We start from the raw sequence: 18,061 nt of genomic DNA, 5'->3' as shown, positions 1-18,061 counted from the left end.
AGAATAGCTTCCAGTCAGCTAATTTCAAAATCGCCAATAAACACGATTAAGTCATATGTAAAAGTATGTATTTGACCTGTGCAGTTCCACTGTAACGTCTTAGTTGCTGATGATTGTGGAAATTACGATTTTTTTAATGCAACATCGTGTGACGCACAAATTGTACAACATTGTAACAGACCTGACGGTTGAGACGTAAAGTTAGGAGGATTTGTCATTGTTCTTTATCTATTTTTAATTTCAAAACTGGACTAGTAAATGCGGTGCTTATCAGATTCCATCCACTTCAGTTGTATGTGCTTTAATGTTCTTAAACTAATTCCTGGAGAGCAATAATTAGATGAATTAGTCTATGTTGGATACTTGTAATTACACATAGAAGGTACCAACCAAGTATTCGCCGAACGAAATTGTTGAACAACCCCATTAAGAAATATAGTTTGCCGCAATTTCAGTCCGATATCAATGTCTTTAAAAGCCACTTTAAAAGTAAATTTCATATATTCGAAACATTTGGATAATGAGGGTGTGACATTATGTACTTTTTATGCTTCTACCACATACAAATGCATCATTATGTAAGTTGGTCAACTTTGTATAACTTTTTTCTTAAATGCATTTTGTAAAATAAAGTCTCTTTAGCAAAAAAAAAACCCAAATAGCCAATTAAAAGAGCCTTAAAAACAAGTTTATTTTAAAGTGAAACAAACAACTTTGATTTCATAGCAAACACACCCTCAAATTTCCAATCCATTGTTAAATTTTACAAACCTTTATGCCTACCACTCAACGGTCTATTAAATAACAGTTATGTTTATGTAAGTCTGACTAAAAATATTCTTTAATACAAAATAACAAATTCAACATGAATGAGGACATTAGTTTCTTCAAATTCATATCCTTCGTGGACTTAAAAATGTGAGAAAGAAATCACATCAACATGTTCTTTTGTATATTTTTAAAGCATAACATTACTTATTGGCCAACCAAATAAATTTGGACTTTTCAATTTTTGCTAAAACTGTACTATGTATTACAGCCCAAAATGTGTTATGTCTAATGGGATACAGAAATGGATTAGAGTGAGAAAAAAAAAAACAGCGGACAACTAAAATCTATTTATGGATATACAAACAACAAGAAAATCCAATTCATCCAACATATTTATTCATTTCTTCTTTTTCTTCTTCTTTGGAGGTCCTTGATCTGAACCGCTACTGCTCCCCGAGTCGGAGCTGGCCGAGGATGGAGAGGAGGAGGAGGAGGAGGAAGAGGAGGAGCTGTCGTCATCATCGTCGTCGCTGCTGCTGCTGCTGTCGCTGTCATCCGAAGAGGAGCTGGAGGAGTCGCTGCTGTCGGACGATGAGTCACTAGACGAGCCGTCTGAGTCACTGCTGCTGTCGCTTCCGTCTTTAGTCCTGAGAGCAAATGATAGAGCATCAAGGTGTGTTACGGAGGCAAGAAGGCCTGGCGCTGTACCTGCTACCGGCCGGCAGTTGTGTCCATTTGCAACAGTTATTGAAAACAAAACTAAAAGACCTTATTTTTGTTCACTTTTCTTAAAAAAACACTGACCAACTTGGTTCACCTACTTTAAAAGTGAAATGTTATTTTGCAGAGGTGTGGACTCGAGTCATGTGACTTGGACTCGAGTCAGATTCGAGTCATGAATTTGATGACTTGAGACTCGACTCGACATAACGTACAAAGACTTGCAACTCGACTTGGACTTGAATACCGATGACTCGTGACTTGACTTGGACTCGAGCCTTTTGACTCGAGAAGACTTGCTGCTTCCCATGAAAACTGGGGGAAAACATTTTCACACCACCGCGCCGCTCTGCTTATCTGCATCTGTCAAAAAAATGTGCGCCACCTGTATGCAGAGAGCGCTGCCTGAACAACATCCAATCACTGCAGTCCATTTGACCGTATCAACGAGACAGCTCGTTCATGGTTACAAAAATCGGGATTTTTGAACCCGGATTCAGACTCCGATGGAAATCCTCGCCAACATTATGTCAACGTCCGTTTTAAAGTAGTGTAATGAGCTGAGTTAAAGTTATTAGTTAATCAGTTATGCAGATGTTGCATGTGTTCACGTTATGCTTTGTTACCAGCTGTAGTTACGCGAGACAACCCGAGTTTTGGGGGGCCGTGTATGCGGAAGTGTGGTGACGGCCAAGTGACCGAAGTTGAGTTGTTTTATATAAATAAATGCAGCGGAGTTGCAAACCAGTCATCGCCTCCTTATTTACGCTGCAGCATTGGGGTGAGCGTTACAGTACTATAACACATTCACAGTCGATCCACCGTTACCCTTCCCTTCGTAGTCTAGGTCTGTGAGGCAGCGCACCATCACCCAGGGTTCCCCGTCCCCACTATAATAAAAGGACTCGAAATGACTCCAAACTAAAATGGTACGACTTGTGACTCGACTTGAGACTTGATGGCTGTGACTTGTGACTCGACTTGGGACTTGCTTCGTCTTTGACTCGACTTGACTCGGGACTCGAGGGCAATGACTTGAGACTTGCTTGTGACTTGCCTAACAGTGACTTGATCCCACCTCTGTTATTTTGTCTACAGTCTCTTCTTCAACTAAGAAAACTGTTGGCAAACAGGGAGCAAAACCTGCATTGGCAACCTTTGTTTTGCTCTTTGGGTGTTGGATTAAGCAGTGTCGTCACGCCTAAAAGGTAAAGTAATACTTAATCAAGTCACCCCATCAGGGCTTCCTTTGTGGGTTTTTTGTCTTTCATGAAGGTGTTAGGGGGGGGGAGGAGTGACACCTTTACTGCTAAACGCTCATTGATGTTATGTCTCTCACTTGAGTTCCCCATGACTCACAACCTCCGAGATCTCCCAACTGATTGAATCTGCCCCTCCTATCAACCAAGGCAATCATGGCCTGCCACTCCAAAACAAACACTGTAATTACGCATAAGCCCACGCCATCGTTTACCACGGAGCCAACCTGTCTGCAGAGTTACCAAAGTCCGCTGCTTAACTATACACTGTAATACCGATTTGGTCAATAGCCACTAGTGAACGCTCAACCAGCGATGATGCAAGTCAGTGGTCTGGGCTGGTGGGAAGAGGTCAAGCGGAAAGATTTACACAGACCCTTTCTTTTGGAAAACACAGGTGAAGCTAATAAGATGAATTGCTGTATAATACTACAATATCCTGGAAGCAATATTAATATAATAGCAATATTAGTTCCACCTGTGCTTTCTCTGCCACTGGTAAAATATCTGCTGTGTAAAAGTACTGCATTGGAGAAGAGCTGAATTGTTTTACAGCTGGTCGTATGTAGTGTCCAGTAGAGGGCGCTGTGGAGTCAACAATGATCACATAGACTTTTCCAGCTTTGACTTTGAATCCAGATTGTGAGAGCAACGTAGCAAAAGCCATCTAATCTTCCACAATGACCACCTGAACACGACGCCATAACGACACCCCTTCCAAGGATAAATCCCACCAAGTCAAGCTTAAATTTACGTGACTACAACTCTCACATGAGAGAAATACGCAAATTCTCAAGGAACATCTTCAAGACTATATTATTCATCTAGCTGCTTTTCCAGACAAAATTACAGCGCTGGTTTCATCATTTCGTTAAGAAACCATTTGTATTTTTTTCCAATTTGTTCTTTTATAAACCCTCTGAATGACTTAAGATCACTCAGTAATACACATATGTAAATCATGTTCTTTTTTTTCATGTTTTAATTTAATTTAGTGGTTTACTACAATGTCAAGATTGGTAAGACTTATAGAATTAGACTTTTTGGGAAGCTATTGTGCACAAAATGTGGCTAAAAGTACACAGTACCTTGCAAAAGTATAAAGCCTCTCTGTATGTGTCATTGTATTACAACAGCAATTTCAAATACTTTTTGGGGATGGGTTTCTAAGATTCCGAAGGAGAAAACAACATTAATTCATGGCAAAACACTAATTTGGTAAAAAAAAGGTAAAAACATGCAACAATTTACTTACTTCTTTTTAATTTTCTTCTCACTGGAGCCGTCATTGCCTGGTCTGTAAAGAGAACAAATTAAAAAACGCCTTAGAGACACAATAATTCCTGATTCCTAATAATATTAGTATTTGTCAATTAGTTGAGCTTTATTTGGGTTGTACAACCTTTTGGGAATATTCTATGTATCATTATGTCCCCTAGGTGAAAAAAAAGGTGAATCTGTTCAGTGTTCACCAGATTCACCTTTAATTAGAGACGGGTAAATTATAGCGGAACACCACTCCTGCTTCATTCAGTTTGGGAAAATAAGTGACAATGTACACTCTCAGCGCGCACAATCAACTTATAACTGGCGGATCGAACCCCGGATCGACTAACGTTCATGCACTGTAGCTGTGGCTACGGGGTATGAAGCTTCCTCAAAAGTGACCATCCGAGTTATCCAGGTACAGCTTTAGTTGCTCAAACAGAGTCAGCTGGAGCTGTTAACTTTTGAAGTGGCTTTACCCAGTAATGCTCAGGGGTTTGTTTTCATTCTCCTTCATTTTCTTTTTCATCTCGACGGTCCTCGACGGTCTATGCACATATTTCCGCTTTCCCGTGCACTCGTAGGTCCAGTGTCCAATCTCCAGACACTTCTGGCAACGCACATTTTGTTTGTTTGCCTCCCTGCATGTAATGAAAAGAAGACATCAACGATAAGGACAGATGCTGAAGTTTCTCTTTCATGATCTGTTTTCACCATTTGTCAAGGAATACAGTTTAATGTTCTCAAGATGCGTGCTAATGTTTTTTTAAAGAAAAAACATTCTATAGCTGCGTGTTTTACATTTTATGTCGAATACGCATGCATGTTTCTCTTGTTTGTCAATTTCCAAAACCATGTATAATAATAATGTCTGATCTTCCATCCCTATGAAAAATTTGGGTAGCTAAAACTTTAAAACATTGCAGTCATCATGCGGGGTCTGAAAACAAAGTGGTAAGAAAACTGTAGATTGATCAGAAATTTTTGTATGAATCCAATTCACCGCCCCCACTTTCAATAACTTTTCCATTCATTTTCCAACTGGTGGGAGTGATTAATCTATATGTGGCTGAGAGAAGTCTGTGGTTTTACAGATGTTTGTATGTGCATCCGAGTGCCAGGCTGTGTGTTGTTGTGTATCTATGTTTCTATTGAATGTACTGCACTCATGGTCGACTGTTAAAAGAGAGCCAGATCTAAATGAGTACCTGATTAAATAAAGCTAACTTGACATTTATATCATAATAGGACATAATAGGATAGGCGGGCAGTTTCACCCTGGCTACGGAATAGATCAGGCGAATGAATGAAAGAGTATACGCTAGTAATAATGGCTCCAATTAAGAACATTAGAAATATATTTTGTTGTACGAGGAAGCCATGATTTAAAAACAGCCCGATGTTGTACAGATCGCCATTTGACAAATCTCACACTATATCTCGAATAAACCCAACTCAGGTCAACCGGGCAGGTTATTTGTTTATTGAAACATGGGAGTTACGATTTTAAGGCCCCCCCTCAAAATAATGATCACAGAAAACATTCAAATAGTGGGAAAAATCAAAAATGTGGGTCAGAAAAACCGTGGCGCATTTGTGCTCCATTAAGCCCTGCAGGCTTCGTATTTTACCTTCTTTATCCGACACGAAGCTCGGCGAGTTTAATGTAATTCAGTCTTTAAAGGACGACAATGGTCACACGACGATGAAACCGATGCATTGTAACTGGTTTAAATAAAGAATACTCACGCTTGCCTCCTGGCTATTATCCTGTGCATAGGAGTCGCCATGTTGCAGTTTACTTTTTTCTTCTTCGTTGGTATGAGAACTTCCGGTGTTACGTCGGAGGTCTGTTTTCCCTCCTGCAAGATGATGTCGCCCCCTTCGTTATTTGGCATATGGTCAGTTCGGAACAATTTAAGGATAGGGTTCGTTCAGTCCAGTTTAATTAGGGGCAGAGCCGTATAAAGTTGAGGTTTTACGGGGAGGGAATCTCCGTCGCTGGGAAAAGTGACGTCATGGGGTCTGCGGACAAGCTGCCTTGAACAGATTTGAGTCCACTTAAGCTCCCACTAAAACAGGGCTCTTCAAGGTTTTTCAGGCCAAGGTCCCCCAAACTGATGGCGAGATGGAGGAGGGACCCCCTACTTGTGTTTATATTATACTGGGCCTAGTGCCATGTATGAACATAGCTACCCTGTTATTGTGCATTCAATACTAAGCTATTCAAATAACACTCAGGTTCATATATTCAGTGAACCGGTGTCCAGCTTGAGAGAGCTCCTGTGGGTAATTGAATGTGTGCATTGCGGATTGAAAAATAACGTCATCGCCATCAATTTATCCGTTTGCTACAATATGTTGGATTCAAGTTATTAAGTGTTTTTAAAGAAGTGATTTCGCGACCCCCCTGCAGTACCTCCGCGGACCCCCTGTTGAAGACCTGACACTAAACTGACATAACAAAAGAAAGTAGTTTTGTTCTTCTCGACTGATTAGCCCACACTGTTGGAATGATGCCTATTGAGTTTATTTCTTTAAAGGCTTGCAAAACCAGAGTGTAGGCCCAGGGTGAGGTGGCTGCCTCCTTTGGATATGCCTGTGGTTCTAGCGTTGAAACAGAGAAAAAGAGAGAGGAGAAAAGGAACAACCCTACACAGGCCTGGAATCACCCACAACTCAGTGTTGTGATATTAAACACAAGGTTACCAGTGGAAACAGGTAAACAGATTAAATCACGGTGAAAAAAAACACATGAAAACTACACAGATTAAATCATCTGACATTTGTTTTTGTTGAAGAAGCTTTTAAATCAAGAGTCTGAAAGAAGTTCTAATCAGCGACTAACAAATATAAATAAACACTCACCAAAGTACCTGACATGTTATGACATTGTCAATAACCTTGAGATGTCACAGACACGTGCTGTCCCATTTCAGGCCCTTGCGACTTTTCTCACTCCATTCAAGAGGTGATGATATTGGTTGCTAACTTCCGGGAAATATTGAGAAGCTCCATTGTATGCTCAAAAGATACACCATTGCCGTAAAAAAAATGTATATTGGAATGAAAATATATGACAACACTCTTTTATATTTATATAATGTAATCATATATTCATATCAAACAGTACTACGTACTGATTATAAAATAAAGTATATAAAATAATATATATAATAGAAATCTAACTAGGATTCAGGGAACGTTTTCAATTATGTTTATTTCTATAGTCCAAATTTGTTTCCCAGATTCTTTCTAATATTTACTAACATTACATATTAAAAATTGATCTACCTTAAGAGAAGACAAAAAATTATTTTCCCATTCCCAGTCCCAGTATGGTAAAATGATTATACTAAAACAATAGTGTCTTCTATGTTTATTTGTATGTCCATATCTTCAGATATTAGGCTATACTGTTTCTGAGAATGTGCATTTGGTTATCTGTGTCAACAACGCAGCACTCCTTAGTTCATTTCTACCTCTATCTCGAATATTAGAGAACACTGGCTCACATGGTTATAGAAACGTCTAGAGATATCTGGAACAACGCAAATCTCGCGATAACTCCCATTCGAGACGTCATTTCGGCCACCTTGCCGTTGAACTGTATATATGTCTATGCTGCAGACACACCGGTATTTGTCAGCAGTGGATTATGACTAGAAGTTGATATACTTAAAACATAGAAACACGCTACTTCACCTTGCTTTTACATCCATCTAAAGCATCATTGCTTTCTATTTGTGTTAGTCCGACTTTAGACAACGTTATAGCTAGAATACAGCTCTATCGCTGAAGATGTCAGTGGTCGGATTCGACTTGGGCTTTCAAAGCTGCTATGTAGCTGTAGCCCGAGCCGGTGGGATTGAGACAGTCGCCAATGAATACAGCGACAGATGCACGCCGTAAGTACCTTAATATGGGTATGATGTGTGGATTCATGAGCGCGATATATTAAGAAAATATATTTTTTGGTCTCACGTTTGTGTCTCACCGATGGTACGGCAAAGTTGACGTTACAAGCGAATGCCGCTCTAACGTTGCTTATTAGCTACCGTGAATTTGTACGGCTAAACTATCATTTCAGTGTGAATGTATTAACTTGACGTTAGTTAAGCATGTGTCAATGTTTTGGACACGTAACGGTCTCGCATGAAAGCGGACTAATCCTCTGTGCTCATCCTCCCATTCACCATGGCGCCTCCGCGAGTTAGCGGCTAATGTTAGCTAGCTGAGCTCACCGTAACGTTATATATATATATATATATATATTTTTTTTAGTGTCCGTACTGCATAGTTTGAAAACTGTCTCTCGTTGCCCGGAGAACACGGGCGCGGGGTGTTCCCATGTGCCCACCCCGTTCTAATTGCGGTTGGTCATGCCTTGAAGCTCGAAAAGCCCCCGACCAACCGGTGTGCGCCGTGTGGTAAAGCGAGCGTCGTGCGTTACGTTCTCATCGGTTACCATAGCATCCGTCAGCTTGTTGGAATCTTCTAGCAAGTTGTTTGCGCCGAAGATATATGCAGTTTATAATGCGTTTTCAAACAGAATCACATGTTTTTGTGTCGTTTAAAACACTTTGTACCAACAATGTTAAATGTCTATAAAAGATAATTATGCATTTTCAATGTTAATATGTTAAAGAATATGACTGCTAAAACAACACTTCTTAGACTGTATCCTGTATGTTTAAAACCCCCTCGTGGTGATCTTTAGTATAATAGGAGATATATAAAATCAATGAAACTGCTTTAGTTTGTATATTAAAAAGTGTAACATTCTCTCTGAGTAGTAATAGTTAAAACAAATCCATTTTACGGTCATTTCTTGAGTGGTTACAAAATGTTGGGATATTGATGATGGACTTGATAGCAATCAAAGAAAGTATTTTACATTAAAACAACATTTTAGCCATTGAGGATTTATGTATTCACAGCATTGTTTAACTTCTTAGGATTTGGGATCATAAACTGATGTTTTTAGTGACTCTATGAATCAACATGGCTGTAAGGAACTTGTTATTACTGGGGCACTGAGATATAATATAATTGTATTAAAAGATCCAATAATGGCATGTTTATTTTTTATTTTTCATGAAATTAGGTTTTTGGGGCCATTTTTCTAATGCAACATGTAATTTCAAAACATAAATTCACATGGTCTCTTGTGATAGGGATGTTTTATATGTTTTAAAGATTTAATGTTAATTTATTTTGTTAATCTAACTAGTGTAATTATAGTCTTATTCCATTTTTTAAATTACATTCTGGAATCAAAATGTTCTTTCGTCCCTTATTTCTATCCATTACATTGCAATGAGTAAGTAACACAGCATCATATTTCTTACTACTCTCATCGTGCATTAGGACGTGGTCCGGTACCTAATGAGCCACATTCCTTTGATTGTTTACAGCGAATGTAGCTCTGAGGATGAGGATGACGGGCTTGTTGAAATCACATGGACAGACCACACTGTCCCCTTTTCTGTCGGTAGTGTTGTAGAGTAACGTTTTCGTTTGTTGTCCTCAGCTCAGTAATATCCTTTGGACCACGAAATCGGTCTATAGGAGCAGCTGCGAAGAGCCAGGTAAGATCAGTCTAGTCGCCCATCTGAGAATCTTTGAAGATTCTTGTAATCAAACGCAGAAAAAATGGAGCCTGGCAACTTTGTAATTAATTTTGTTTTCTCCCGTCATGCCCAGGTGGTGACCAACTGTCGGAACACAGTGCAGGCCTTCAAGCGATTTCACAGCAGAGCGTTTTCAGACCCGTATGTCCAGTCAGCCAAGTCCAACTTGGTGTACGACCTGGCCGAGATGCCATCTGGAGCCACCGGTATTAAAGTAAGATGAAGAATATCCCGCAGCCTCAGCTATATTCAAGATAATTTAGGTAACCACAACTAGCTGGAGAAAAAAGATGCAGTTGTTAACAAAATATTAAAAGGGGAAGCTGCAACAAAGTTACCAACAGAAAGGATGAAAAGCATAACAGCTTATTCCTGACGTTTTTGCTCATCGTGCTTTCCTACCCACTCTTCTCCAAAAAAAGTGCATCACATTGACAAATAACAAATCATAGAAGATTGCAAGTTCCTGTTGTTGCCCCCCAAACTTTCTATTAAAGTTCCCAGATTCGATCTCATTCTATACAATTCTAAGTTTGGATGGCACTTCTGTGGCCTGTTTTTATGTGCTTTCAATCTATTGAGGTGCATCATGGGTCATTTATAGCTTTGTAACCTATTTGCATCAAGATTATTCAACTGCCAAATGTTCCTCAACTCTAGGTCATGTACATGGAGGAGGAGAGAGTGTTCAGCATCGAGCAGGTCACAGGCATGCTGCTCAGCAAACTAAAGGAGACTGCTGAAAGCGCACTAAAGAAACCAGTGGCAGACTGTGTCATCTCGGTAAGCATTTGCACAGCGGTTTTGCAGCTCCAGCAGGGGATCTGAGAATCTATAAAACCGCTGGAATAGACTCATCAGTACTGTATCAGTTTGCTTCTCAGTGTCCTACTGGAGGTTCTTTGGCTTGTTTGTGGCAACGCGTCACATCTAATTGGCTTTAAATGTCTTAACGGGAGTTAATGTACTAGTTGGATTGCGCCACATTGCTTATTGAAGAGATTTTTTTACACAAGGTGTGATTACGCACTGTACTTGAAGGATGAGAGCTGTCTCCAGGGTGTTTGAATGTATTAGCACCTGATTGTGTGGTCTTTAGAGTTTTAAGAACTTCACCAGATGACTTGTCTGAAAGCAAGATTTCCAGGCTGTGTTTCTCGCGGTGCTCCGTATATAAATTCAGCCCACGGCACCTGATTCCTAGTGTTACCGCTCTCACCCGGGGAGGCTGTTACCTTTACCGGTACTAAAGTTTGCGTCAGCCCAAGCGGGGAATAAGGTGTTTTTATTATTACGACCGGCAGTTGCTAAATTTAGACCTTTTCCTCAAGGATAAGTTTTGTTATGACTCCCGGAGTAACTAACACGGCAGCGTTGTCCAGACATCCTGTGATACAGGCAATTCATGCGTCAGTGATGTTCAATGAGAAGAACTAAATGATATGTTTTAACCTGTCAACATATTTGTCGCGTTATCAATGCCTTCCAATTTCTGTTGTTAGAAATTGTTCCAGTCAAATCCCTCACCTGCATTGTTTTTCCCCTGCCAAGGTCCCGAGCTATTTCACCGACTCAGATAGGAGGTCTGTCATGGATGCTGCTCAGATCGCGGGCCTCAACTGTCTGCGATTAATGAATGAGACCACTGCAGGTATACCGAAAGGCATTTCTCTCTATGAGGGATAAGCAATCACAATCATTGCAAATAGTCATCAGGCTTTTAGACAACGTTCTACCCTCAACCCACATCGACGGCAGATGGGTATAGCGCCGTCAACTTCTAGCTAATTATATGGCAAAAGTCATTGTGCAGCAAAAGTACCATTGTGCCATTGCATAGATATGTAAAAATAGAGCTGCAGTGTATTTTCATAAGCATTTTACTTGTATGTATTTGCATTCTCATACTCTTCTGTCGGTCAGGTACCTCTAGCATAGTTGTGGGGCCAAATTGACACCAGATTGTGGCTGTTTGTTGCAGTGAGTCTGGCATATGGCATCTACAAGCAGGACCTGCCAGCGCCAGAAGAGAAGCCCAGGAATGTGGTGTTTGTGGACGTCGGCCACTCGGGTTACCAGGTGTCCGTTTGTGCATTCAACAAGGGAAAGCTCAAGGTGAGCGATGGATCCTTCGTGCCCAAGCAATGAAACATGTCTTCAGAGGAGGTTATGATCTCGCAGCCCAACGTTATTGGCAGATTTAGCCCAAAAGTTTGTCATTTATTTTGTCATGCGGGCATAGATGAAGCTGGATGATGAACAGTGCTACTGAGCAATGATTTTTATTAATTTGTTAACGGTAATCAGTATTCATTATAAGTCTTCTGTTCTGATATGCTCTCCACCTTCAGATTCTCGCCACAGCGTTTGACGCGGAGCTCGGAGGGAAGGCTTTGGATGAAATCCTGGTCAACCACTTCTGCGAGGAGTTCGGGAAAAAGTACAAGCTGGACGTGAAGTCCAAGCCCCGGGCGCTGGTCCGGCTGCACCAGGAGTGTGAGAAACTCAAGAAGCTGATGAGCGCCAACTCCTCCGACCTGCCTCTCAACATCGAGTGCTTCATGAATGACATCGACGTCTCCGGTAAACTCAACAGGTGAGATGCAGCTGTACTCTCATGATTAGGGGGACACAGTCTGTTATTCAGTAGGTATAACGCGTATCATCAATGACAGCTTGGTGTTCGTGCCATTTAGAATAAAGCAACTTGTCTGCTGTATTCATGAACAACGTGGAGCGTTTACATATTTAACGTCTGAATATTATAGTGAGCTGCTTCAGATAATCCCAAATAAAATAAGTAAATAAACTGCTTTTGCTACCGTAAGAACTAACTTTTAGTGGTCCTCTGTGTTTGTGTGTGAGTATCTATTAATAATCCATGACCACGTGTCTCCAGGGGTCAATTTGAGGAGATGTGTGCAGGGCATCTGGCCAAAGTGGAGGGTCCCCTGCGCAGCGTCATGGAACAAGCCAGTGAGTGCATCTGACATTATTAGCATGTGGACTATCCCCGTCGGCGCGGTGCAGAGAGCCCCACTGCCTGTGCACTTTACAAAGATTCATCCCTCTCATTACATGGCTGCATGCTAAAGAAGTCCATCTTTATGAACAGAATATTGGTTAAAACAAATAGATTTTTTTAATTGGAAAAGAATATTCCTCTCATTGAGGTTTCAGAAGTACGTTAGAAGCAACTGTTTGTTGTCAATAGCAACAATGTGCTAAAAAAAAGACCTTTAATTGCAGTGATTGACCAATTGAAAGTATTTTGAAAAGCTGTGGAGTGACATAAATATAAATATATATAAAAAAAATATAATTTGGGTGTGCCAGAGTATTTACATTAAGTTTTGTGGATTTATGTGCTTTCACCCAAAACGTATAACCATATGTATCCTAAAATATATCCTGGATGTCATTTCCCTGCAAAAACAAACGTCAGCGAGTATCAGGAAGGAGTGCGGTGCTTCTGTACACTTTACCGAGCCTGTTTTGCGTCACCATCGTCTTCTGCTTCCCGTCACCCAGAGCTGAAAAAGGAAGATATTTATGCCGTGGAGATCGTGGGCGGCGCCTCCAGAATCCCATCCATCAAGGAGCGGATCAGCAGGTTCTTCGGCAAAGAGTTGAGCACCACGCTGAACGCCGACGAGGCCGTGGCCAGAGGCTGCGCGCTGCAGGTACGGCTGCCCGCGCGATAACTGCCCCCCTGGACTCACACAGTCGAAGCTCACCAGCTGACGGCTGTGACAGCAGAGCGGGAGGAGCATGACGTGCACATGCACACGCATCATTTTTAAGTGCCTTAGCCTATTTGTGATTTATGCAGGATTCAGCAGAATTAGCGTTTTTTGGTAAGAGACAGTAAAATGCAAGTGTGAGCTTTATTAACTCGTATCCCCCTCTGCTCCCCAGTGTGCTATCTTGTCACCAGCGTTCAAAGTCAGAGAGTTCTCCATCACAGATGTTGTTCCCTACTCCATCTCTCTAAAATGGAATTCGGCAGCTGAGGAGGGACTGAGGTACAATTTACTAGATCCTGACCAGTATCCAGCAGTGTGGAACATTATCTTGGGTGTCTCCCGATTAACCCCCCGCCCGCTGTGTCTTCACAGTGATTGTGAGGTCTTCCAAAAGAACCACGCAGCTCCCTTCTCCAAGGTACTGACCTTCTTCCGGAAGGAGCCCTTCACCCTTGAAGGTTACTACAGCAACCCTAAGGAGCTGCCCTACCCCAACAGCCATATAGGTACTTCGACCTCACAAAATTCTTATACTTACATCCTTTTATACAATCCCTGCCAAGAAATAAATTGTGTTAAATGTATTGTAGAGAAACAAAGGTTGAATAACCTGTATACAGTCTAATTCTACTCAAATGAAGACCTTCTAAAAACGCACACTTCCAGGCGTTGATGTATTCCAAATGTCCACCCCTTTCTCCGCCCTGCAGGCCAGTTCCTGATCCACAACGTGGTTCCTCAGGCGTCTGGGGAGAGTTCCAAAGTCAAGGTGAAGGTCCGGGTCAACGTTCACGGCATGTTCAGCGTTTCGAGCGCCTCGCTCATAGAGGTCCTGAAAACAGCTGAGGGAGAAGAGCAGTCAGAGACGGACCAGCCGGCCAAAGAGGAGGAGGTGTGTGCTTGTTGTTTGTGTGTGTGTGTGTGTGTGTGTCTGTTACATATTTAAACTGCTTAATGTCATCACAATGGAATTTAGATATATAAGCTCTTGAAGACTTAAATGGAACTGCATTTTTCTCTCGCCAATGCCTCCTTTTGTAATAAGTAGTCTCAAACCACAATTGGGATTAAACTAAAAAGCAATATTTTATCTTTCATACAATTTGTCATATGTCTTTTTTTTACCTCGCATTAGAACAAAATGCACGTGGACCAAGAGGATCCGAAGCTCCAGACTGGAGACAACGGAGACCCCAAATCAGAGGTGGAGGAGATGGAGGTAACCACGGCCTTGTGTTAAGACACTCACCAGGATGCAAATACATATTTTATTACTATATACAGCCTTTTTAGGTTTCTCTTCTTCCATTTTCCTTGCTTTCTTCCCCTTTTCCACATTTCCATAACGTATAAAGGAACTGAGGAAGTACACATGAAAAAAAGGAGGGAGAAAGTGAGGCATGAAAAATGTATATAGGTTATTTTAGTAAGGCGCTACGAACAAGTGGGAAAGGATTGAAACCGTCATCGACAGAGGAAGAAATTAAATTTTCAACACAGCCTTTGGGTATTTAACCGTTAAATCTTTTATTTGCACGCACTGAAATGTTTTCCATTCCCCCCCTTTTAGACAACTGAAGATGCCAAGCAGGCAAAGAAAAACGACCAGCCCCCTCAAGCAAAGAAGCCCAAAGTGAAAACGAAGACCGTGGAGCTGCCCGTCGAGCACAAACTGCTCGGGCAGCTGTCGGATGACGTACTAAATATGTCTGTGGAGAATGAGGTAATGTTCTAACAATCACCCCCAGTTTCCAGCATGCACTCACGGTATCCGTCCACACCATGTGCTGCTGCTACTTACAAGTCCTGCCTTCACTGCTTTCCAACAAAGAGGAAAGACCGTTAGTCACTTCATAGATCATGTTGATGATATAATACCTGATGACCTGGTGAATATAACACTAGTGGTTTTGGTTGTTTTTATTAGATGATATTCTGCAGATTCAAATATGATAACAATGCATTTGAATTTGATTATTTGGATGTAGACATTCACCAAATATAGTTTGATATTAATTGTCTTTTTTTGTTCGATCCACAAGTATTTTTGGGGGGGGTTTGCGCACTGTCTCGGTAACACCCGCCCTATGGCTCTTTCAGGGGCAGATGATCATGCAGGATAAACTCGAGAAGGAGAGGAACGACGCCAAGAACAACGTAGAGGAGTACGTGTACGACATGAGGGACAAACTGCACGGGGTCTTGGAAAAGTTTGTGAATGAGGCGGTGAGTACCCCGAACAGACGTTGCCACATTGTCTCCCAAATCTCGACACGCACATCCTCTTATGTTCCGTTGTCGTTTTTGCTTCTCGTGTGACATGCAGCATCGAGACGCGTTCTCCTTAAAGCTGGAGGACACAGAGACCTGGCTATACGAAGACGGAGAGGACCAACAGAAACAAGTTTACATCGACAAACTGGCTGAGCTGAAGGTAACCGGGCAGCTGGGCAGATGTTCCAGAGTGAAATATTAACACTCATATTCAAAGGAGAACCCCTTTATTGTAGTTATTGACTGGCCTCCATGCTTGTTGAGATTAAGGTGGTTTCCAATGTATGTTATCTATTGCATTCTGTAATATCATCACTGTTTTTCAGAAGTTAATCGGTTTATTCTATCACAATGAATGAGCCTTGTTTTGTAGTAGTTTTGTTTTGTCTTCTGACTAAACGTGATGCTTTTCTACAGGAAATGGGCCAGCCAATTTTTGAGAGATACATTGAAGCTGAGGAGAGACCTAAAGCGTTTCAGGAGCTTGGCAGATTGATCCAGATGTACATGAAGATCATTGACGCCTACAAGGCAAAGGTAACCTGGTTTCTTTACAAAACAAAGGCTTGCTTTGTTTCATTTAATAGGTGTTTAATCCCAGACAACAGGGTTCCATGTGAGATTATTTATGAACAATTGCCTGAAAGATTGCATAATTTATCCGTGCACCCACCTGCCCCCTCACAGGATGAGCTGTACGATCACATGGATGAGCTGGAAGTGACCAGCGTGGAAAAGCAGGTGAAGGCTGCCATGATCTGGATGAACGGCAAGATGAACCAGCAGAACAATCAGGACCTCACTCTGGAACCAGTGGTCAAAGTGGGAGAGATCCAGGCAAAGATTAAGGTACTGAGAGTACATTCAAGGTGCACACACAAACGTGCGCACACACAAACACCCAACCTTTTAAATGGAGTTTGTGGAAATGTGACAGTAGCTTCCCCAAATTGCCTTCCTGTAGATTAGTGATTATTTGAGTTATATAACCCCTTTCTCCTACTTCCTTGTACAGGAGCTCTACTCGGCCTGTAACCCTGTGGTGTCCAAACCCAAGCCCAAAGCGGATCCCCCCGAGGAGGAGAAGACTGAGAACGGGCCGGTGAACGGGCAGGAGGGGGCCGAGAGGACGGATAGTCCGCCTGGCAACTCGGACAAAGCCACACCCGCGGGCGCGGAGCAAGGGGCGGCGGAGAAGAAGCTCCCCGACATGGACATCGACTAACGGTTTCCCCCCCCCCCCCCCCCCCCTCCAACCTGACCGGTGTTCCTCAAAAACCCAAACGACGGCATCCCTAATAAATACTGTACGACAGCCGGCGTCATCGGCACGTCATCCCCCCATTCCCCCATTTTTTTTTTCTTCGAATTCAAAAATATTGCATAACATTGATAATGAATAGACTACTTTATGACATTAAGGTTGTCAGTGTCTGGCGGAAAAACGCTTCCTCCGCGTTGCTCTGACGGCCATCGTGCTAAAGATTGTTTAGTTCAGCGTCTCCTGAGCATATTTAAGATAAGAATGTCGGCTTTGAAGAATTGTAAGCAAAGAGGCAGAAGAAAAGAAGTAATACACACCGGATTTATGACTGTGTAAAATATTTCAGTGTGTCTATTTACGATATGGGTATAGAGGGGTATGTTAATGAGCATCTACTGTTCCAAGTTGTACATGACTTAAAATAATTGTAACTGCTGGATTGTGTTTATATTTAGTTTAAAGTTAAAGGAAGGAGTTATTGAGTTTACTTGTATTGTATGTTCCAACTAGATACCATAAGTTACTGTCATGCAGTATTTCTTGTTTGGCTTTTCTCATTCAAAAGCAGTGGTTGGTTGTTTGGTTCTCTAGACTTGTACTGTTTGTTTTTTTCTACTTAACAGTTTGAGCTGTGGTCCAACTATTGACCTTCTAAAAAATAAATCTTGAACAAAATATGGAATAGACATTTGTTGCTATATGTGCACACCCATGACCTTGTGAACAATGCCTTGAGAGCATGTATGTCGTACTTATGAGGATGATACATTTTTGTGTTTTTACAATTTTGACAGAAGACACAAATGCCAAAATTGCGCTGGTCCCAATCCCTCAAATGTGCTGGTTTACTTTGCCTCTTATTGTCTTTAACCTGATTGAATTTTAAACTGACTAAACAGGAAATACATTTAGTACATGGAAGTTTCATTCATTCATCTATCCGAAGCTACACAGAGCTAAAGTAGAATGCAAAATAATAGCCAGTTTCAGACTTAATTGATGCAATCATAGTAATCAAAGCTAATGATGGTAATAATACATCCAGGCTAGCATTTAACATATCATTTATCTGGCATTTGGAAAGACAAATATAATAAACTAAATAGTTGTCAACTATTTCCCTTCTAC

The 18,061-nt window shown here is 41.4% G+C and overlaps 2 protein-coding genes across 2 annotated transcripts; one reads left to right on the top strand and one right to left on the bottom strand.

Annotated features, from left to right (window-relative positions):
* Positions 1-665: 665 nt before the first annotated feature.
* On the bottom strand, positions 666-5,915 carry zcchc10 (zinc finger, CCHC domain containing 10). The gene is made up of 4 exons (XM_037466967.2): positions 5,766-5,915; positions 4,496-4,657; positions 4,006-4,047; positions 666-1,418 (listed from the first exon to the last, which is right to left on the bottom strand). Exons 1-4 carry the CDS (start codon positions 5,912-5,914, stop codon positions 1,169-1,171), a joined length of 603 nt encoding a protein of 200 aa, XP_037322864.2. The 5' UTR covers position 5,915; the 3' UTR covers positions 666-1,168.
* A 1,698-nt stretch (positions 5,916-7,613) lies between these two features.
* hspa4a (heat shock protein 4a) lies at positions 7,614-17,610 on the top strand. Its single transcript, XM_037467197.2, has 19 exons — positions 7,614-7,924; positions 9,550-9,607; positions 9,723-9,863; positions 10,310-10,432; positions 11,201-11,300; positions 11,631-11,764; positions 12,001-12,245; positions 12,549-12,625; positions 13,181-13,332; positions 13,568-13,674; positions 13,768-13,901; positions 14,106-14,287; positions 14,531-14,614; positions 14,966-15,118; positions 15,496-15,621; positions 15,722-15,829; positions 16,087-16,206; positions 16,357-16,518; positions 16,685-17,610. The coding sequence occupies exons 1-19, from the start codon at positions 7,818-7,820 to the stop codon at positions 16,892-16,894; spliced, it is 2,523 nt and encodes an 840-aa protein (XP_037323094.2). The 5' UTR covers positions 7,614-7,817; the 3' UTR covers positions 16,895-17,610.
* Positions 17,611-18,061: the final 451 nt, after the last annotated feature.

The sequence above is a fragment of the Pungitius pungitius genome, chromosome 16, assembly GCF_949316345.1.
Source record: "Pungitius pungitius chromosome 16, fPunPun2.1, whole genome shotgun sequence".
Taxonomy (NCBI): domain Eukaryota; kingdom Metazoa; phylum Chordata; class Actinopteri; order Perciformes; family Gasterosteidae; genus Pungitius; species Pungitius pungitius.
The sequence above is the reverse complement of the archived record's forward strand: the minus strand, read 5'-3'. Positions and strand labels throughout refer to the sequence as shown.